The following is a 23,559-nucleotide window of genomic DNA, read 5'->3' as shown; positions in this document are numbered from 1 at the left end:
CATCTTTTTGCTGGTTTGGGGAGTTTGGGAGGTAGTTGGATGCAAAACTATGGCACAAAAATGCAATAGAATAGAGGAGAATATAAGGCATTCTGGATAATCAGAGCAAGACCAAAACCACAATAATACCTCCCAGCTGTTCTTTGTTGCTACTTTCTAAGATGTGCATATTTCTAGGAGAGATATGATTATTAAGACATGAAGGTCATAAAGAAGCCATTGTCTGAATTAATATTTATATTTTCTTTCTCTGGGGGCTGCTACAGTGGAGAAAGTGGCTGTGTTGTGCAGATTTTTGGATATCCACTCCGTGACAAAAAACCACCTACTGAAGTACTCTTTGGCTCATGCATTCTGCTGTTTCCTGACTGCTGTGGAAGATGTCAACCCAGCAGTAGCTACAAGAGCTGGACTACTACTTGACACCATAAAGCGGCCAGCTTTACAGGTAGGTTCATTATACAGGGGAAAAATGCATTGAAACAGGAATTTGAGTTTTGACCCAACATTTGAAATGGCTCACGTGGACAGTGGCATAGTCACTGCTAATACCTCTTTAGACAAGCCTTACAGGTCTTGGTATTTGACATATACACAAAATAGACATGGGAAAGATACTGCCTGAGCCCCAACTTTGATGACTATAAAGGATTACTATGACATTTGAGCTGTTATCATAGAAAGCTGTAAATGTTTTTATTATTTGAAAATGTACTGGCATTTTTCATTTTAAAACTAAACGGTTTTGCAATTCTCATTACATCCTATTGAGCTGATAGTGAGAAAATACATTCAAGCAAAACCAAACATGGCCTTAATATTTGCAAGACTTACTTAGACATGTAATTTTAAGCATGTGAGAGGCCTTGCCAATGAAAATTATCATGATTAAAACGAAGTGCATATAAAAATGGATCAAAGCCTACATAAACAAATAAGATTTTGAGGGGAAAAAAATAAAAAATCTCATAGTATAAAATTCAATTCTAGTTCTCTAGAGGACGTAATGAAAATGTATTTTGAAAAGTTTAGTGCTGCTGCCTATGAAATACTGTTAATACTTGTTAATTTTATTCCATATAGAATCTTTTCAAAATAGTTTCCAGAGAACTTGAATTCTTTTGAACTAAGAAAAATAAATGTATAGTTCACTGAGGAACAGAGACTGGTCCCAGCATCCTGCAGTTACATATTTAACGTCTGGATTTACTTTTCAAACATAAGTCTTTACAGTATGCCTAAAATTCTAGTGCAGATAAAACAAAGAAGCATTTTATGACTCAAATTCCTTCTGATACATTTCACGACGTAATCTTTTCTCTGTTTGGGATTGGCAATTCATTATTTTTCTAATCTAGGGCTTGATACGGTTGCATAAGGGTAAGCCTTTTCTCACACAAGGATACATGAAAAGAATACTTCGATACTGCAAATCAAATGTGTAGTAGAACAGAACTTTCGCTCATACTTTTATATTCCTCAAAACCTTGGAAACTTCCCATTATAAACATCATATTTGTTTATCTCCTTACTTACCTTTTCCTTTGGTATCAGTAGCATTAGTTCTGAATTAAAGGAGAGGGAAAAGAAGCTAAATCTTTATCCTTTAAAAATTGTGGGGAGAAGTTAGAACTTTGACCTTCCTTTGCTTTAAAAAAATGTTTATAGTCTTCACATCTCAGTACTGTGTTGTTGTTGTTTTTTTTTTTTTTTTCTCTGTAGGGTCTTTGCCTCTGCCTTGATTTCCAGTTTGACACAGTTGTCAAGGACAGGCCCACAATTCTTAGTAAGCTTTTGCTACTTCATTTTCTAAAAGCGGATATTCCAGCTTTGAGCTGGGAGTTCTTTGTGAATCGCTTTGAGACCTTGTCTCTGGAAGCACAGCTTCATCTGGACTGCAACAAAGAATTCCCTTTCCCAACAAGTAAGCAGAGTCCAAATCAATCTGATCATCTTTTATCAGCTTCTGGAATTTCAGCTGCGTTCAAGGGTCTGAGAGAGATGTAGGCCTCACTTGTATAAATTGTCTGAAACTAAGTAATCTTGCAGGACAGAAGAGAGTACCTCAAAGTGAGCACTTTTTGAATGCCTGAATGCAGATTAGATCATATTCCATTGCACCTTTGGGCATCATATTTTACTCTCAATAGGATTTGGTTGCCAACCTTGGTTGAAACACGGTATGGTTCTGTAATCACTCAACTGCAACCTGCATTAACCCACTTGTTCTTCTGTAGATGCTTTTATGCTATCAGCATTGCTATTCTCAAAGGTCATGTCTGATCCTGTTCTGTAATGATACGTACAAAGATAGCCCTAGGAGCTGCATGGTCCTTGAAACACAACCAAATACATGGGGCACAGCACAAGAGGTGCACAGATTCTTAGAGCCAGTGCTCAGTTAGCTATTCCTGTAGTGACTAAAGCAAGAGTTTATCCTGTTTGCACTTGGTTTCTTGATGAGATACTATGTCTCTCTCCATTCACTGCTGGGGGAAGGGAGCTAAAAATAATTTATGCATGGTTGTTTAATATGCTCTGTAATGAAAAACTTCCTTACCCAAGTGATGGACCATGAGGCAGACCTATTTCCATCTGATTTGCTTGGAGGAGGTGAGAAACAGCTGTTTGGACAGCATATGCTCCCTCAGCAGCCTTGTGCCTTCTTCTATGCTTTCATGGAGACCTAAAAAAGCCTAGGTACTCCTGCTGCATCCACATAAGAAGTGGAGCTGCAAACGTATTTTCTTCTTCATATGTGAGTACCTTGGCACAAAGCAGGGATCTACTGCTGTGGCCTGAGAAGGGAATCTCAGCAGTGGTTTCTAGCTCCTCTAGCTGCAGAAGTAAGGTCAAAAGATACTTTTCAAGATTACTTTGAACCTTTCTCTTTGCCTTTTCAAAGGCATAAGTGGTGCAAGAGATGGGGTCACTGACTTTAGTCACTCAGTTATTAAAACTCAGTTTGAAGGCAGTCTAGACGTAAGTATAGAAAAGTGTTAGTGACTTCATTAAGGCATGCAGAGATACTCCTGGTAACACAACTATAAACACATAATCACCCTCATAGCATTTTGGGGCCACTGATCCAGGATGACAGGTGTAGGTAGGACATGAGGTCAGTTTGAGGTAAAACTGGAGGCCACATTTGGATTTGAATTATCAGCACTAAATGTGATGTGTACTCAAAATAGAGGGCACCTCAAATTCCCATAGCCTGAAATTCAATTTGGTTCAGGAGTCTGTTTTTGTCCAATTTCACAGAAGGAAGGGACATCATTATTTTTTAAACACAGTTAATCTCTTTGGGGTTTTATGGATTTCAGAATGAGAAGATGCAAATGAGTTCCTTGCAGATGGACCCCTTGAGCCCATATGAAGCTTTCTTGACTTGAGTGGGACCTGGGGCCCAGTTGCATTTGGCACTTGGCAGCATTAGGGCCTCACCATGCTGTGGAATGAATCCTAACTTGGTCAATTGCATTTGCAAAGCTATCACTGCTGTCCGGACAAATGTCGCCAACCTCAGTGATGCAGCAATGTGGAAGATCAAGAGGGCTCGTTTCGCACGTAACCGTCAGAAGAGTGTACGTTCCCTGAGGGACAGTGTGAAGGGACCAGTGGAGTCAAAGAGAGCGCTCTCCCTCCCAGAAACCTTAACCACCAAAATTCGTTGAGTATCTATTTATATTTTTGTGACAAGCCTTATCTTCTCTCTTAGGTTTGTATCCTATTGCTAGGTACACAATGGAATTGTAAATATTTATCTAAACAGGATAGCAAATCTTAGGTTTTTGACTGATTTGGGCAGTATTCAGGTAATAAGTTAGTGTGTTTGACAAGGAACATAGACAAAACGTTACATTTGTCCTGTGTTTGTTTAAAATGCTGGGACAAAATGCTCCAAAAGTAGTTTGTGGATAAATCTTAATTTTTACTTGTGGCTAATAGACAGTAATTTTGTCAAAAATAGATAAAATGTTTATAGAAAAATTCCTTGGTTACTCTGATGAATAATTGCAATTAACAAATTAGTATGCAGCATGTGCTTACACATCTTAAAAAGAACTGTTAAGTTCTCAAATGTTCTGTTTGGAATCTTCAGAATTCCTTTGTCAAGAAAACAAGGAAACAGTGTCCATGCAACACATTCTTCCTGCCAGCTTTCATAGGAGGGCCTAGGTGCTCAAAAATCATAGGCCTGTATGAAACAACGTACAGATATTATTTGAAGTAGAACTAAAGCTTACACACAGTCTCATTTAGAGAATTTCTCAAGCATGGAGTTATCTTATATTCATATTGGACCTCTTGCATTGCTCCTACCCCTATATGGGAACTGATAAAATGTTCAAACCTAGTCACTAGTGGGCTGTTAGGTTAAAAGCTTTATATATTTTCTCCAAACCAGGCAACACCATATTTTGGAACTCTTTCATAATCCTTTTTGACCCACTTCTGGTCCTGCACAGGTGCTCCTGTGGGATGACTCTTCCACCAGCAAAACCGAATGATGGAGAAAACTAGAGTTACACAACAGGGCGCACAAAATCTATATAGTACAGAAGTGACATTTCAAATGGTTACACTCACTGCCTGACAACAGTGCATGAATAAATGAACATAAATATGTTAGTGCTGAATGTATGCTGAAGTTTAAGTCATGAGTGCTGCTTATTTAAACAGAGCTGTTCTTGTTTTTTGTTGTTGTTGTTGTTATTTGTTTGTTTGTTATTTTTCTTTTAAGCTGTGAGCTTGACCAGACATGAGCAGTCTGCTCCAGCACTTGGCGGAACACCAGAGCAAACACCAGGTGGGTGTGAAGAGGAGGGGAGTGCTTTAAAGGGAAAAGCAAATGAAGACACTAGTGCTTGCTTTCTAGCTGACTCATGAGATAAACTTATGCAAGATGAAAGCTATTTTCAAGATCTACACCCTTTTGGAAACAAGCACAGCATGGTTCCAAAAAGTGTAAATTGCAGTTTTGTTCTAGATTTGTATTGAAAGTTGTCCCCAGTTGTATGTACTACTTCAGGGCTGGCGGATGTTGTTCAGAAGCAGCCAGCTTTTGCTGTCAGTGCCTCACCCTCAAATGGCTATCCCTCTCTACCTGCCCACTGTTTATTATTTCTTTCTGAAATCTTAATGTTGTTTTTTTGAAGGTTTGGCTTACGTTTGTTAACACTTTGCAATGACAGTACTGAGCGTATCTCATCCTTCTAAGGACCTAACCAACTACTAAACATAGTCTGTACATCTGTAGTAGAAAATAATTTATTTTATGCATACCACTTAAATGAACTAGTCCTCATGCTCATCTGTTTTTTCTAGATCTAAAACTAATAATCCTTGCACAATCCAAATGCAAGATCAGAATTTAAGCTAATCTTACTTGTACGGTCAGTCCTACAAACTTCAGCTTAAACAATTCTTGCAAAAGTAAGGGCTATTTCCAATACTTGAAAAGACTTATCCATTAAATGAAAACAAATGGATCATTTTGTAATTCTGCTTCATACCAGCTTGCTTTATCACAATAATTCATTGTAAGATAGATTTTTTCACACTGAAGTGTGAAATAGCTGCTGCTTTTCATGATTTCAGTTGTTATTGTAGGAACTGTTAAGCACTAACGATCTTTAATAATAGAAAAGGCCTTAAACCTAGGGTGAGATGGAAGAGGTTGACTTCAAAGGCAGGTCTGAAAAATAACAGGTAACACTGCATTTAAAAAATACTGGAATTTGAAAATGAAAATTCATGTCCAATTAGCGACTGTTATGTGCAGTGAGTCTGTTCTGCCTGGGCAGAGAGTGGCAGCATGTCAGCTTCATTGTGCTTTTTAAGTAGCTTCTAGTCTTTCACCTGACAACAATGCAAAGTACTACTGTTTGATTATTTCCATTCAGTGTTTATAAATGAAGTCTCAAGATTCTTCTCTGGGAACAAGCCACCTAAATTTTCACATATTACATAGCGTCTCAAACATAAACCATTATAATGCCTACGTTTTGGCTCAAGTTATCTGAGAGAGGTATGGACTCAATGTTAAAATGGGAAATCTTCATTTTTTTAATCATTATTGGGTAGAATTTTCCCTATTTCCTACCTTTGCCATTTGCTGCATTCTCAACTGGCGAAGTCTAATGTCTGCTGTTCGCTAAGGAAAACTGAAAACTATGCCAAATGAGAATTTGATGACCATGAAATTTGATTCTCTTTTAATGCACATGAAAGTAAAGGAATGGTAATATTCAGCTTGTCAGAGGGGCACTGGAATGGGAAGATAAGCAGTTCTGGTAAATATGGGAAAGCTGAAAAATGTAATTCATTATACTTAGTATATATTACTGTGCTGTTGAGACTGAAGCAATAGAGGAACAGTGCCCTCAGAAATGCATGCCTGTCTCTCCTGTGACATCACCCAGGTGTATTTGGGCAGAAATGGAGCAACTGGCTCTGGAAGAACTTTGTGATGTATTGTGTATCCTTCTTGCAGTCTTTTCCAGTGTCTGATACCATTGTCTCTTGTACTGATAGGACAACCCTCCCCAGAGAATGATAATACAATAAAAGACCTACTGCCAGAGGATGCTGGGATTGACCACCAGACTGTTCATCAGCTGATTACTGTGCTAATGAAGTTCATGGCAAAGGATGAGAGCAGTGCCGAGTCGGATATCAGCAGTGCTAAAGCTTTTAACACAGTCAAGCGCCATCTGTATGTCTTGCTTGGTTATGACCAGCAGGAAGGATGCTTCATGATTGCACCACAAAAAATGCGTGTTTCAACCTGCTTTAATGCCTTTATTGCTGGGATAGCACAAGTAGGTGAAGGCTCTTACTATCTCTTGCAGCTAATTGTCTTTGCCTGTTGTTGAAATGCTGGTAACACGGCTGCTTTTGTACCAAAATAAAGGCTGAGTGCAGTAATCCTGCTTAAACCTTCTTAATGCATCTTGAGTTGGTGAAATGAATTTGGGAGCAAGGACTTTCTTGTTTACTCTTAGAAGGTTCTCTGTAGTCTAACCAAGTGCTTCATGTAGAGTTTTGCTCTGTAGTTAAAAAGTAAAGGGTTGAATTATTTATAGCTCCCTATTGGTACACTAAACTTCCTGCACTGGTGGCATTGTAATAAGGGTTGTGTGTATGTGTGTGATTATTATCACTGTATGAAAAGTTGGAGACTGCACAAACCTCTTTGCTCTCTTTACCTAGCCTACAAATGCCTTGCTTTCCTCACATGTCATTCCATCCTTCCATTCGGGAAGACACGGAACCTTACAAGAATGGTCTGTAAGATTTTTGACGTTCCTTGTTTTGCAGGAGACTCATTCTCCTCCTTCCTTAGAGTGCACCAGGGCTTTCTCTTCTCACCTTTTTTTTTTTTTTAGGGAGTGGAAATGATGAACTGCCTGTACAGTTGTGTTAAATTAGCACTTTCTTTCCTTGTGCCTTCTTGTCTCCATCTTCAGAGTAAGGAGGACTGTAATTTCTTACCTCACAATGCTCTTCTAAGACTTAATTCTTACTGATAGAGCAGTTTGTAATGCTAGGCTGGAAAAAATGTCACGCTTGCAGATTATTCTTTTTATTTGTGATGAAGCGTAATCATCACTTCCACACTTCCTCCTTATCACAATGTACTCTGATCCACTCATCTTGAGGCATCATTACTATATATTGGTAATGAATAATCTTTCACTGGTAGTTTTAAGCTGAAGAGTGTAAAAGGAATTCCAGGCCTATTATACTGTTTTGAGAGGTGCCAGTTTAGATCACAGGACATTATCTTCCACATTTTTCTGTGTTTTCCAAGTTTGGGTACCCAAACTTCAGTGACCACACTTGACCTGATTATCAGAAGTACTATGTAACACAGTCATCAGTCTTTTCCTTTCGTCTTCCTTTGCCTTTAAAATGTCTCAGGATAGCCAAATTCACCATCTCTGTTTGAAAAGCTTCATAGTTGAATCTTGCCTTCCTTGAAGTGAAATAGAGCTTGTATGAGGACTTAAGTAGGCCATGATTTGTCTCCATGTCTAAGACATAAAAACTTTAACTTGTATTTTCAGGGATTTTTTTTTTTTTTTTTTTAGCTGTAGGACTGCTTTCTGATGAAAATCTTTGCTGCAAGAAAAATGCTATCTGATACAATTTGAAGATGCATTTACAGAATGAAAACTCAGTATAATAACTCTTAGAGGTGCATTTCAGTTACAGCCCTCTCTCCTAGTTATAGAATTACAGACACTTCCCACCAGGCCAGGTTGCCCAAAGCCCCATCCAACCTGGCCTTGAACACCTCCAGGGATGGGGCATCCACAGCTTCCCTGGTCAGCTTGTGCCAGTGCCTCACCGCTCTCTGAGTGAAGAATTTCCTCCTTGTATGTAATTTAAACCTCCCCTCTTTTAGTTTAAAATGTTACTCCTTGTCTGTGGGCCCCCTTTAGGTATTGGAAAGTTGCTGTAAGGGTAATAAAATAAATATTATTTATTATATAAATTTATATAATGTTATTATACATAATATTATGTAATATATAATATTATTATATATTTGCTTTCCACAATTAGCTCCACAAAGGGTAGGACTGGACTAACTTGCTGGTTAAAAAGTTTTGATTCAAAACTAGGTTGTAATGGCCAATTCAAAGAAAAAAATTAAATTTTTGTTTGTGTCATAAAATCTGAATATTTTGAGTCCTTGAAAGCACACAATTTCTAGCAGTGGAAGTGGAAAAATGTTGGTGTTTGAAGGCAGTTCGGCGTTGTCCCGCATGGTGGCAATGTTGTACAGTCGTGTCTGGTGGGGAAGTACAGCACTTAACGGGGACCTACAATGCCTTGCCAGGCTCTGCCTCCCAGGCTGAGGTCTGCTCAGCGTTTGTAACATCATTTATTCCACATCTTCCTGTGACATCTTAAAAAAATATGTCTGCTCAGCTTAGGACCATCTGTGTTACATTACGTGCTGTGTTAAGGCAGGGTTCTGTCTTCCTTGTATGGATGATCTTTTCCTAACCATGCTATAAAACTGTATCTCAGCCTGAGAGGACCATATTTGGTGATTATACATCATCTGTTCAACAGGCTAACCCTACAAGGATAGATAGAGACGTAGAATTCATCTGTTTAGGTCCATGCATGTAGCAGGAAAATTTGAGGCAACTTACAGGGACAAAACTCTAATCAGCTTGTTCGGTAGGGAACTTGAGAGGTAAGCTTTGTGTTTGTAAATTAGGTCCCTTGTTCTAATAAAAGCAAAACTAAAAATAAATAAATAAATAAATACAGACTTGAAGGAAATGGTTGATGTGGAAGAAACTGATGTTTGTGTCTGTTTAGGTATACAGGGCTCCTGATAAAGCACCAACTCCACTTAAACTGCAGGAAGGTGATAGATCTTAGGGGATGTGCTGGAGTTTGCTTTGTTGTACCTTCCTAGACATCAGCCATTCTGGGTCAGTGCCAGAGAGAAGGGCTTTTGTGGATCCTTGATATGATCTAGTTCAGCTGCTGATCCCAGGACATACGGCTTTAAAGAAAAATAATTAATGTTGAAAGACTGTTAGGAAAATAATCAAAACTAATAATTCCCTTTCAATAGAAGACACAAGACTGTGTTAGGGCAGTGAGAATATACGCCTATATTGTAGCTAGTCATCAGGATTCAAACCTGTAGGATAGGCACCAAATAGCATGATGCTCATCAGTGTTCATGAAGGAGGCAAGGCTCATGGCTAGTAGTAATAACAGTAACCTGTCTTCAGCAACACTCCCACTTAAAAACAATGAACATTTTATTTATAGCAAGATACTTTTCATCAGCTTTATTCTTGGATCATCCTTAAAGAGTTGCATGTTTAGACTTTCTGCATAACATTACAGCTACAATGGAATTCTTGGCTCATTACCTGATTCCAGAACATGTGGCTTAAGAAAAGAAACAGATAGCATTGCAAGACTGATGAGAAAATAATGAAAATTGTCAGTGCAGCGTTAATTGAAAAAACATACTGCCACCGCCAGATAACCCACAATTGCATCTTGTCTGTTAAACATGGGATATATGTCTAGCATGGTTTTGTCTGTTAAAGTGTGATCAACTTGTGCCACAATATAAAGCTATTCCAGCGTAATATATGTATGTATATATGTGCATTATGTATGTATGTATATGCATATGTATATACATTAAAAGTTAGATTATGCAAGATGAAAGGCTTTCTGAATGCATCTTGTTTTGTTTCATTTTACCTAACTAGCTAAAAATAGAGCCTGACAAACTGGCAGAATTTTTTAATTGCTGGTAAGACTTTCTTAAAAACATTTATTTCTTTTCACTTAACTAATATCTAAACTACATTACTTATTTTGCTTTATCAAAAGCTATTACCAGTGGAGTTGATTTTAGTGAGCTAACTTCTGTGACGATGTTCTTTTCAGGTGATGGACTATAACATCAACCTGGGAAAACACCTTCTTCCTTTGGTGGTGCAGGTACTGAAATACTGCACTTGTCCTCAGCTAAGGCATTACTTTCAGCAGCCTCCTCGCTGCTCGCTGTGGTCCCTCAAACCTCACATTCGGCAGATGTGGTTAAAAGCTTTACTTGTTATTCTCTATAAGGTGAGTGGTCTTAAAAAGGTGGAGTCTGCCTTAAAATCCACCTTCAGAGTGAAATTTAATTACATGGAACAATATCTGTACTGCAAATGAAAGGAACTATAAAGAATATGTCTGATTTGCATTAAACACTCCTTGTGTTTAATTTCAGTGCCTGAAATAGTTAGGCTTTCATCTGTGCTACAGACCTGTTACTCCTGCTGTCTTTATTGTCTTTCCCATTGTTACCTTGAAAAAAAAACACAAAAAACAATGGATATGAAAAGAGTAAAATTCTGTATGAAGATCTAAGTGCTAAATAGAAAGGTCATGAATAGTATTTAGGGTAACCTACCCTGTTTTTTAAAACAAATTTTAACTTTTAAATGAGGGGTCAGCTTAATAGCTTGTAATCTTTAAGTGATGCTTTTTTTTTTAGGATCTGTTGTTAAAATATAGTGTGTTTACACACTGAAATGGAGCTGTGAATACTTCTGATATTTCTTGCAGGTTTATAGGGCATACAAGGAAGTAGAGATGCTAGAAATGAATGTTAAGATGCAGGTTGAAATACAGTGTTGGGAGAAAAGTTTTGATAAGACCTTTTGAATTATTATAAATATTGATTTTATCATATAAAAGTCAAGGAAATTATATATTGAATCTTATTAATAGAAAATCTTTTCAAGTGTCTGCACAAAGCTGAAAACAGTCCTGCTTCTCATCATGTATTTAGAAATGTGTGATCAAAGGAAGGGAAGGGATATCTAGCTGACAATATTCTTGTCATTTTTCTATTTTACTGCTTAAATGCTTATCCATGGAGAAAAGTTGGGTTTTAAGCTGAAGTTTTTCCTCTTTCACTGAACAGTACCCCTACAGAGACTGTGAAATCAGCAAGATTGTACTTCACCTAATCCACATCACAGTCAATACCCTCAACGCTCAGTATCACAGCTGCAAACCCCATGCAACTGCTGGTCCTTTGTATAGTGACAACAGTAACATAAGCCGATACAGTGAAAAGGAAAAAGGTACTTTAAACACTCTCATTTATATTATAGTCATTGATTTAATTCATTAAGTCTCACAGATGTTGTAGAAATGGGTATATGTCGTTTGAAATTTAGGACACGGTAGTCAGAATTAAGGCCAAGGTGTGATTTTTGTGTCCAGCTATAGCCATCTATAATAAACGAAATACTCTTACTGTTTCTTTGTAGGCTAAGCATAGCACAGCAGTCTAACTTTTATCTTGAAGGGAGCGTAGTTTAGGCTGAGTAGTTGAGTCACCATGCCTGGGTAGTGCTTAGCCTGTAAGTGAAAAATTTTAACTGGTCATGCTCACCTAAAAGGGTTGCAACCAGCCTGTCACTGCAGTCTGACTATTTGGATATGGTAAGTGCAATTCATCTGACCAAATACAGACATGTAAATGTGTGCTAGCTGTCTAGAATCCAATTAGCAGAAAAAGAGGCACTTCTGGAGTGCATTTCATCTCATCCCACAGCAGATGTTCAAAATACTGCGTTCTGGATGATAGCTACTTTATAATAATAACATGGCTTAGTACTAAATAGTAAGAAGTTTAGAAGTTAAAGTGATGAACTCAGTCTATAGTTTTGTTGCTTTTTTTTTTTCCTCCTTAAGAAATGGAGCTGAAGTTGAGTAGCTCAAATGCAGACATGTATGATGCTTGTGTCTAAAGGCAGAAAAGTGGTTCAACCCTTGGAGTCTGCACCTGATTGTTAACTGTACTTTTCTTGCTTGTTATAGCAGAGATACTGGGATGGTGTGAGCTGATGTAAGGTTAGAGCTTGAAGTTACATGGGGTCACTGAGAGTAGTTCCCTACAACTGTGAAGTTTGTTATGTGATAAATATTTCTGATCAAAGTTTAATGGGTTCTTTTGATGCTAATCTCTAGCTGCCTTTTATTCACTGACTATTTTCAACCTCCTTTTCAAGCAGTCTTCCTGAGTGTTCAGCAAACTCTTCTTCCACAGGAAGAAGAATATAAGGAGTACTCTGTCTTTATATACATATCCTTTTCCTCTTTTGCTGTTCATACCTCATTGAAAAATATCCAACAGAAGAAGGACATGAAATTTTGTTTACCTGAACATCCTATTACTCAGCTCTAGCAAATTAAAGCAACTTTAAAATAGATGTACATGAAGTATTGCATATTCTTACTAACTTGGCCGTTTTGTATTGCTAGAGGAAGGCCAAGAGGGCCTTCCCTGTGGAACTTAATGCCTGTGGAACTTACGGAACTTATGGCCCGTGGACTTAATGGTGATTTTGCCTTTGTTTAGAGCTGTAGAACTGAATTAGGATGACTTAAGAATGCTGAGGGTAGTAATAACATTTATAAAACATAGTCAGTTTCTGGGTTGATTTTGAGATATTTCTAGGACAAAGTGAGGTGCCTAAATACCAATTTTGCTGTTCAAAGTAAGTGCCAAGTTATATTGAAAAAACCCAGTGTTCCAGTCCTGTGTCTGACACTGATTCCTTGGGTGGCCTTGTGTGTCACTTCATCATTGTTTCCAAGTGTTTAAAGAAAGGAGAATAATGTTTACTTGCTTTCCAAAGCTGTTGTAAAGGGCATTGGGTTGCCCAGAGGTTAAAGACCATAAATGGGCTGTTTTTATAAATGCTGATTTAATTATAAGGCTGAATATTCTCCTTTACTGAAATGCTGGAGAAAAAATAAAGATCATGTAGAAAAGGTGTCTTTCTCTCTCTCTCCCCCTAACCCTAACCCGTAACCCATTTTCCATTTATCAATGTCCTTTCTGACCTTAACTTAAGGTGTAACAAGAATGGCAAAGTTATATCTGTTTCTGTAGTTTTTCTTAAAAAATTCAGATGATTTTTAATTTTCCAGTTCAAAGTTAACTGAAACTAGCTGAGGTTTTATCACGTTGACAGCTTTTCATTCAAGGAATTGCACTCTACTACAAGTAATAAAGTTTTTTCTTTCTCCAGCAGAGGAAGACAGTGTTTTTGATGAATCTGATATTCATGATACACCAACTGGCCCTTGCAATAAAGAATCTCAAACGTTCTTTGCAAGACTGAAAAGAATTGGTGGCAGCAAAATGGTGAAATATCAACCTGTTGAGATGAATGCTCAGAGAAGTATGATTTTTTTTATTGCTATAAACTTGTGTAGAAGTACAATTTCCTACTCTAGTTTCAGGCTATCACCTTTCTTTGTAGAGCTTATTGCAATGTATAATTTGAATACAAGTCCTCTGTCTGATTTTTGAGAGCAGGTACTCTTCATTTCTCTGTATGAATTCTCTTATAGGAATCTCAGATCTCTTACAGGAATCTCCAAAATGAAAGTATCTAAAATCAGTAGTTGTTTCCTGAAAACTTAAGCTCTTTTGAATGTCAAAATGTTTAAGAAGATTTCTTATAACATTCTCTTACAATTGGGCTGGAAATTTTTATTCAAAATTACTTTTTTTCATGGAAATTGACTTTTTGATGAGGTAGGATGATTGGTCAAGCAAATTTGTTGCTGCTGCAGCAAATATTATGGTTTTCCATTGGTAGAAAAGGTCAGCTGGTGGTTTCCAAAAATAGAAAGGAGTTTGTTTTCAAATGTAGAAATGTAGAATTCTGAAATGAACTCTCTAAAACAGAACAGAATTCAAACATCAGAGTTACTCTACCTCTGCCACCATCCCCATTTTTTTTTTTTCTTCCAGAAATTTTGCATTGGAGGGAGAATGTTCTGAATAGGAAAATGCTTTAATTTTTCTCACTGCTTTTTGATTCATATGTGGAGCATTTTGAAATACGGGGCTAATGATGATCAAGAATATTCTCAATTACTTGAAAATATGTCATTAACACCACCAACAGCAACACCAACACAAACAACCTTAAAAAATGTTCTCACTGGGTGTGTTCACATAGCAAGATACAAGTGAACTGGTAGCAGCAGCAAGTGCAGTGGTAGCACCAGCTGTGCTTGCTTTACACCTTCCTAAGTTGGGGAGGTCAAACTGTGTGATGCGATAGTGGCTAGGCTTTACTGGTGTCTAGTATACATGGAGAAACAATTCTCTGAACACCTGTCTGAGCTCAAGCTTGTGTTGCTGCATCCTCACTGCTATTGCTACCCTTGCTTCTTGGATTAGAAGCATCCTTTTTAAGCCTACTTTGTTGCTATAAATGACATGTAGGTGTGCTCTAATAATATAAGCTCAGTATAAGAATATGTAGATATGTTCTAATATACATGTGTGTGTGTGTATAATGCTCACATATGAATAATGTCCCCAGTTACTTTGAAACCTCTTCAACATGGTCTATGTAGCTCATTCCCTCTTTCAACTCTTACCCCTAATGAAGCCATACCATAAGCTTAAACAGACTATGTGCAGGGTACAACTGTTCGGGATTAGTAGAATTTGGATAAAGCCTACTATTTGGGTGTAGGGTGTGTTTTGTAATTGTAAAAGTCTACGTAATGTGGCTCTGAGGTGAAAACAAATTTTAGATGATTTTGACTAATACTGGGTTTGTATTTGAAATGCCAGTCATGTGTTGAATTGTGAGATGAAGATGAAGATATCCATCAGAAGTCTGCAACTAAGGTAGTATTAGCTCTTTCTGTTTTAATCAGGTGAAATAGAGCTGGCTGAATATAGAGAGACGGGGGCCTTACAAGACAGTATTCTGCGCTGTGTGAGAGAAGAAAGCATTCAGAAAAAAAAACTGCGCTCTCTAAAACAAAAATCTCTTGATATAGGGAATGCAGACTCCCTGTTGTTTACATTAGATGAACATCGCAGGAAGTCCTGCATAGACCGGTGTGACTTAGAAAAGCCACCTGTCCCTGCTGCTTACATCATACACAGACAGAGTGACTATGGACGATCTCGGCAGAACTCTTCTACCAAAGCTGAAAACATAGAAATACAAGAAAATCCTCCTCCTACAGAGAGTTTCCAGGAAATGAGAAGACCCGTCATACCAGAAGTTAGGCTAAACTGCATGGAAACCTATGAAGTGAAGGTAGACTCTCCAGTTAAACCTGTTGGTCCCAAGGAAGACTTAGATCTGATAGATCTGTCCTCTGACTCAACATCAGGTCCTGAAAAGCATTCGGTACTCTCCACTTCAGACAGTGACTCTTTAGTCTTTGAACCACTTCCTCCCCTAAGAATAGTGGAGAGTGATGAAGAAGACGAAACAACAAACCAGTTAAATGATGAAGTCTCTGGTAAAACTGCTGTGTCATCTTCCTCAACTCCGATCGATGTTTCTGCATTAAGCCTCAGCACAACTCCTCTGGTCCAGTTCAGCATTGAAGATTGCTCGAAGGACTTTAGTTCTAAGGATGCGAGCAACAGTGCTTCAGCAGGAATAGAGGAATTGCTTTCCATTTCTCCCAAAGGTAAAAAGGACTCTTCAGAGTTAGCTAAGCCAGAGGAACTTCATGACACACCCAGTGGGAACCTGCTAACACTGAAACAGAAAAGGGACCTGCTGCAGAAATCGTTTGCCCTTCCAGAAATGTCCATTGATGATAACTCTGAACTCAGTGTAGAGGAAATCAGGCCTAGTGGAGCAATTCCAAGCCCAAATGTAAAAACAGTCCTTATTAAAGTCCCCGAGGATTCTGAAAACCAAACAGAAAGTGATAAACTTGCTGGGTTAAACAACACAGAGTCTGACACTGAGCAAAACGCAGAGCAAAAACAAGAGGAGGAAACTGAGGAGTCAGAATTTAAGATTCAGATTGTTCCCCGCCAGAGGAAGCAGAGGAAGATTGCTGTCAGTGCTATTCAGAGAGAATACCTGGACATCTCCTTTAACATCCTTGACAAGCTGGGAGAGCAGAAGGAGGCAGGTGAGCTCAACCACTGACCCAATGAAAAGGCTTATTATTTTGTGAAGGTTTTCATTGCAGGCCAGTATAGAGAGAGATGTGTGATCACATAGCAACTGACGTGGTCTGAGCTAGCTGAATGCTTCCAGTTTTTGTTCATTTCTTTGTTTGTTTTTCACACAAGGAAGTGTACCAGCCATACAGGTAACATGCATGTGCAAAGGCCCATTAAAAAAGGTACTTGGAGCTCAAGGACAAAAATACTGGTTCTCATATCAAAGTTAATGCCTCCAAACTCCATGGCCTCTTTATGCATGGAGTCAGTAAAACTGTTGTTCCTCTATGCCTTATATCCTGTTAATCTGATCCGTGTTACACTGATTCTCTTCTCTGTATCGTGATTTTTTGTCTCCTACTTATTCTGCAAACATAAGGCAGCAGAGAGGAAACTGGATCATGAAATGCGAATCTGAGCAGGCTGTGGACTGCAGAGCTGAGTACTTGGAATTAACTGTACATTGCATTTACGATCAGAGACAGGCATGTTTTTATACACTAAAAACTCTCTAGCCTTTTTTGTAGTTGGATATCCACAAAGTTTACAGGGTTTTTGTTTAAAGATTTCATGGGGAGAACTATAGAGTATTTCTGTGTATCCCTATTCTTTCAGCTCATTTCAATACAGGGTTTTGCTACCAAGTTTGTCATGTGGAGAGAAAGTGTATTTTATCTGCTCAGATTTGAATTAGATGTTTCAAAGAGTGCTAAAAATGTGTTCTGCTGCCTCTTTACTTCTGTGGTTATTTTTTTCAGGATTTTTCAGTTATTGGATTTTTATCAGTTAAAAAAAAAAAAAAAGAAGGAATCTTTCAGGCCTCATTTCTTTGAAGATGGGGTAATATTTTTGTATTCCTGACCTCACTTCTTTCTCAATTGCTTCAGAAGGAACTGTAGTATAATTTCCTATTATGATTCATGAAATCATGATATCCCAGTCTTACAAGGAGAAATCATTCATTGTGATCATGGCTATGCTGTTCCCTTTATTTTTGAGGCCTAACATTCCATTTGTTGTACCAGTAAGTTGATGAACTGCTGGAGCATTTTAAAAACAGAGGAGAGACAAGTGCTTTTGAACCTTTCACATGGGTTTCTCAAGAATAATTGTCACGAAAGTATTTAGACTCAAATGCATTTTAGACCATTACTAAGAACCACTAAGTTTTCATGAATTTGCTGACATAAACATCCTTGAAACTTCTTGGAAGAGCTGTCCCAGTTCTGAAACACCCCATGGAACCTGGGATTTTAGCATATAAGATGGTCATTTGGCTGCATGAATCTACATATGTCATCCAAGTGGAGCATAAAACATTCACAACGACTTACTAAGTGCTCATGTAATGTTACCGGTTGATACAGTAAATCTGGATAACTAGGTAATTTAGTTACTTGGATAGTTCAGTCTCTTTCTTATGCATCTGCTTTGCTTTGTTTAGCCTCATTGATTTGTTTATTTGAGAACATGTGTTGTAATTCATTTAAGTAGGCTTAATATTGCCATCATAATATGCTGATTATAATTTCAAAGCCTTGTTTGAGCTTTGTCAGACTATTATGCTGCCATATGTGTGAGAAGGGCTTCTGACACAACTGATTTCTGTATTAAATAGCCAAATGGATTGTTTCTTCAACTGCACAGTTCTGGAGTACAGGGTTTCCCACTTGAGGCCTTTTACAGCACAGATACATATTCATTTTTATAGGATATGCTGAAACCTTACGTCAATACTTAAAATTTTCTTTGCTTTATTCTTCCTATATCAACAATATTAGTTATAATGAAACAAAACCCTCAGTTTTAATGTTTTTATTTATTTATTATTATTATTATTATTTATTTTTTTAGTGACAGATTTGGCCTTCTTATACTCCTTGAATCTTTGGGACCAATTGCTAGAACAGCAGACCTTTGAATGAGAGCTGATAATGTGTTGGGGATAAGACTTTCAAAGAATGCTAACGTATCACAGACTAGCTTTAAATCAGTGGTACCTCTCTTATTTCCATGTTGGGTGGTCACTTTAATCACTTTGTGACTGGGATCAAAATCTACATGCATTTATTAGTTCTGAGCTCTAAATGGGCATATGTACAAATCTCCAGCAAAAAGTGATTTTAAGTAATAGATCTCTATGCCTCTACAAACACTACCACTGAGTCCTTTTAAAACTGCTGGGAATGCCAGATGGTGAATGGATGATTGAAAAGATGTGAAAAAGACATACAGAGAGAAAGCAGATGGAAAATATTTATTGATTCTAAATACTGACAGTTTAAACACAATTTCCGTATGTAGATCCTGCTGCCAAAGGACTTTCAACTCTGGAAATGCCAAGAGAATCATCTTCTGCACCAACGCTTGAGGCAGGTGTCCCAGAGACAAGTAGTCACTCTTCCATATCAAGTAAGTGAATCTCTGATTTAAGAACTAAATTGAAAATTAAATCTGTAGCATATTTGTGCTTCAGGTACATATCATGTATAGTAAATGCTTCCCCCTGAGTGTTATTGATTCTTGGAAATACTACTGTTGGATATTGTTAGGTCTTTTAAATCTGTGGTGGTCAGCAGGATGTTAGCAGTTAGTGGCTGCCAGGTTCTCTGTTGTGACATGGCAAATTTGACAAATGTGTTTTTTTTTTTCTGAATTAGAGTAGGTGGCAATTAAAAGCAAACATTTTGCTTCAACAAACTTCTGTTTTACAGTGAGAGAAAGCATTGTCAACTGTCAGTGCGCAGAAGCAGAGGGTGAGATCTTTAACAGGGCTGTTAACGTGGTCAGCGTGTTTGTTAATTTACCGTATGAAAACAAAACAAAACAAAAACCTCTTGCAATTTTTAAAAAATGCTTTGAAATGCCACTTTCTCAGCTGCTCAGCTGAAATGCAGTAACTACTCATCCAAGAGTCCCTGTACCCATCCTAGGGGAAGTGAAAAAAGTTGGTTTAAGCAATCATTGGCTTAACAGAAAAGATGTAGATAACGTTGGAAGGTAAAGGCATCCTAGAACAGTTCAGTAAAATCCAGTATAGTATGTCTGGTTCGGTAAGCTTAAGTTACACATCTGAAGGTGGGTGGGACAGTAATCTATGGCTAGTAGAAAAAGGAGGGAAAATCATGTCCTTTGATACCAGTGAGCTGCTAGATCGGCTGAACAGTCACACTGAACTGCAATTTCAGATTGCTGTAGGAAAGTTAAATGTTGATTTCTGAAATTCAGCATCTGCTGATTTGATTGGATGGGATATCTGGACTATTAAAGGAGGGTGTTATTGTGACATGCAAATTTAGCACTTGGAATAGAGGTTTCCTCTCCAGTTTTATGACAAGCATCTTGTATGATGTGCATCTCATAGAACTGGATGGTCCTTGGCAATCTAATGACATCGAAGCACTTAAGAAAGCAGCTGAAGACCTGCCAGTTAAGACCTATCTCTGTCTGGTTTCACTGTACACGGTGTGTTTCTGTAAGTTGCAATACATGAAATCTGGAATCGTATCCAGATCATACTGTGCAGCTCAAAATGACAGGAAGCCTCACGAATCTGTCACTCATAGCATCGGCAGTGGCAGTGCTGAGAATAGTGTGAGGTTTATGAGGTCCCAGGGGGTGGTTGAGGGGGGTTCTGAGCCCCAGCACTGTGTTGTGTGTGGAAGCACTGGCCAGCAGGCACCCGTTGTTACAAGCGGGACAGTGCTCCAGGCTCAAGATCCCTATGAGCAAGAAGGCAAGCAAAGGAGACAGGAGACCTGCATGGATGAGCAGGGAGCTCCTGGCAAAGCTCAGACAGAAGGAAGTTTACAGCATGTGGAAAAGGGACAGGCCTCTTGGGGGGGGGAATATAGAGACACTGTCAGAGTATGCAGGGCCTAATGTTCACCTCAGTGTACTGAAAGAGCACAGAAAGAGTTACTGGATGTTAGAGCTGGCCCCTTCTCAGCAATTTACCAAAGGTTTGGGGAGGTCGCTGCTGACTGGAAGCTAGCCATTGTACCATTCTACAAGATGGGCTTGAGAAAAGCCCCAGGCGATGACAGACATCAGTGCTTGGAAAAGTCATGGAGAGGATGGTCCTGAGGAACAACTCAACAGAGAGGGACCTGGGGCACTGGTTGGCAGCAGGCCCAGCACAAGCCAGCAGCGTGCCCTGGTACCTGAGGGGGCAACCTGCATTTTGGGGTTCATTAAACCCAGTGTAGCCAGGAGGTGAGCCTGTGTAGCCCAAGGAACACAGAGGGAGCTCTCTGCTCCCAGCACTCGATGGCAGGGAGGGAGGGAACAGCACAGAGCTGTGCCAGAGGAGGGTCAGACTGGGCATTAGGGAAAACGCCTTTACTGTGAGCGTGGTCAGACACTGGGGCAGACTTCCTAGAGAGGTGGTTGGTGCCCTGTGCCTGCCAGTGCTCAAGGGGCATTGGGACAGTGCCCTCAGTAATGCGCTTGAACTTCTGTTTAGTCCTGGAGTGGTCAGGCAGCTGGACCAGACGATCTGTGAAAGGCCCTTCCAACAGAACTATTTGATTCTATTCTAAATTCCTTTGTAAATATTTCTTTCCTACTTCTGTGTGCCTCAGTTTCCAGCTGTAAAATAGAACAAGACACTTTCCATTATGTCTCTTGTATATTTAGATTGAAATATTTTTAGCCTTCTACTATGTGCCTTTACAGTGCTTTGCTTAAGTCCTGATGAAGATTCTGCACACGAGGCACTTCTGTAACACAAATAGATATCATTACATTTTCAGCTAGTGCCTGGCTGCAGAAAGCATATCATTAATTGTGATAAGAAGATACTGGCTTTGGACTTCTCTTGCTGAGTAGGGAATTCCACCACTCACCAAATAATATATGAAAGTTCTCTGTCCTCTCATGATTCTTAGATTTCTGTACAAGACCTGATCAAGAAATGCTTCCCACCCTATACCACTAGTCATTTCTAGACTGAAAAATTCACGTGGTAGTCCACAGCAATCAGCCTGGCTCCGGCATTGTTCAAAGGCTGATAGCTATCTGTTTTTGTTTTTTTTTTTTCCTTTACTTACTGACATTGGAAATCTTGTCTGTCCATGGGAAAACAGGTAAATACAATAGAAATATAAACCTGCTTAACAGTAGCCTGATGATGTGAAATATGCATTTAAACTTTAAAGTTATAATCGCAAAAGCTGTTAAGAAAAATCAGGGAGATAATTTTCTAAATTTTGACAGTCATCTGCACTCCAAGCGGTCTTGTCAGCTCTAACATTAATTGCTGTTCTTTCATCAGGAAATTCTATGCTTGATAAAGTGATAAAGCATCTATTTAAAATCCTTGCCCTGGAAACGATGGAAATTATATTTTTCTCCTGATTTGCTGTGAAAGGCAGCTGCAATATAACTTAAAAAGTGAAACATGGAAGGGTCTTTTGGCCTGGTTCAGTTTCAGAAGTTCAGTTATACAAGGGCAGCTTTGGAGCAATGCTGGAGGAGATTGTACTTATACCAAAAGTAGTGTTTAAATGCACTCTGATACATTGAATGGATATAATGAGGAAAAGCTTAAAATCTTCACCTAGTGAAATAGTTTCAGTGTGCAAATTCTCTCTGAAGTTGTCTTTGTGTTTGTTATTACTCAGGGCAAGTAGATGTTTTGTTAGGAAATATCCTGCTTTCTCTGAATTTGAAACTCTTAGTTAGAAACTGAGCAGAGTCAGTTTAGGACCAAGGCACTCAACCCATCAGAGATTTCTGAAAGTTGTAGTTTATCCCATGTCTGTATTTCTTCATCACAGTTGTGAATAGACTGGGCTTAATAATCATGTGAAAGACTAGGTTTATTTTCAAAACTTATCTGGGTACTATTTGGAATTTTAGAAGTACACTGCTTGATATTATGTTTTTTAAACAATGTTGAATGTAATTACAGATAAAAATAATCATTAGAAGAAGATTTTGCTTTGCTATCCTTGCTGAGGAAGGCACTTAAACATAGACTTACGTCAATAGTTTCTAAGCTTTCCTGCATGGAGATACACGTGGGCATACCTTGTTCAGTGACAGCCTCTGTCTTCATGCTGTCAGCAATGCGTTTGGTTTCAGTGGTGGAAATATATTGCTTGGGCTCAGCTGGCAAAGCAAAAGTATTATGCTTATTCCATATAAATTTCTTATGAATGGAGAGAAAAGTAAGAAAATCAGGAGTATTATATGCCTGTTTTTTCTTCCAATTAAGCACTGAGAAAATACATGAACAAAAAGTCTTAAATAGTTAAGTCCACAAGGAGTGTTTTATTTTTATTTATTTTTTTTTTTTTGACTGGACAATGCTCCCAGGAGACACATCCTTAAAGCATGTGGTAACACTTGTTTAAAGAAGTATTATATTAAGAAACAGCAGATGGTTGTTGCTCCATGTAAGAAAAATGTCAGGGAAGTTATAAAGGGGACCCACCTTCAAAGGCTTGATAAAGTGACATCACATTATCACAATTCAGAGAATGGCTTCACATTTCAGAAGAATGTGCAGATGTTATGCCTGAGCAGGTATTTAGGAGGCATGTTCACATTCTGACTGTTATACAGTCAGCCAAACCTTTTTTTTTTTTTTTTTTTTTTTTTTTTTTCCCAATAGTGAGTGTAGATAGAGCATTTCTCTATACTTTGCTGGGAGGACACTGAGTTTCCTTTCTCAGTATGTAGTGCATGAATGAGGTTGAAGTATATATTTATCTATCACCTGTTGGCATGAGAATTTGGGGGTGGGATTTTACATTACACAAATACCAAGTGCTTTGAAGAACTTTTGTATTATTTGATGACAAAAAGGCACTGACAGTTGACACAGTGGATGAGATCCTAGATCCAAGTCACTCATGACTGATGTCGCTGGGTCCAGAATTTTACCCTCTGTAGTTGTGTGAAAAGCGTGTATCGACTTGATCAAGATCTTTGGGGCAGGCAGTTCATGTCCTGTCACTATTTCTCTTGTGCTGGCTTGTAAGATCAGGAAATAAGAGTAGTTTTACATACTGTTTGAGCCCCTGAAATCCTTT

General features: G+C 38.4%; 1 protein-coding gene across 7 annotated transcripts in view; it reads left to right on the top strand.

Moving 5' to 3' along the window:
* The window catches only part of UNC79 (unc-79 homolog, NALCN channel complex subunit), a 109,266-nt gene that overhangs the window by 36,432 nt on the left and 49,275 nt on the right, over positions 1–23,559 (top strand). For 5 of the 7 annotated variants that reach the window (XR_011096902.1, XM_068682893.1, XM_068682891.1 and 2 more), the window contains 10 exons: positions 267–448; positions 1,723–1,924; positions 3,493–3,672; positions 4,748–4,813; positions 6,541–6,827; positions 10,450–10,632; positions 11,480–11,642; positions 13,602–13,754; positions 15,256–16,485; positions 18,824–18,931. Coding sequence is in view for 6 of the 7 variants with exons in the window: in XM_068682893.1 (XP_068538994.1) it covers positions 267–448; positions 1,723–1,924; positions 3,493–3,672; positions 4,748–4,813; positions 6,541–6,827; positions 10,450–10,632; positions 11,480–11,642; positions 13,602–13,754; positions 15,256–16,485; positions 18,824–18,931 (2,754 nt within the window). In the remaining variant the exon portion in view is untranslated. The remainder of the gene's footprint in view (positions 1–266; positions 449–1,722; positions 1,925–3,492; positions 3,673–4,747; positions 4,814–6,540; positions 6,828–10,449; positions 10,633–11,479; positions 11,643–13,601; positions 13,755–15,255; positions 16,486–18,823; positions 18,932–23,559) is intronic. The other 2 variants (XM_068682892.1, XM_068682890.1) reach the window with 2 other exon arrangements.

Source organism: Anas acuta, chromosome 5 (genome assembly GCF_963932015.1).
Source record: "Anas acuta chromosome 5, bAnaAcu1.1, whole genome shotgun sequence".
NCBI classification, from domain to species: Eukaryota; Metazoa; Chordata; class Aves; order Anseriformes; family Anatidae; genus Anas; species Anas acuta.
The sequence above is the reverse complement of the archived record's forward strand: the minus strand, read 5'-3'. Positions and strand labels throughout refer to the sequence as shown.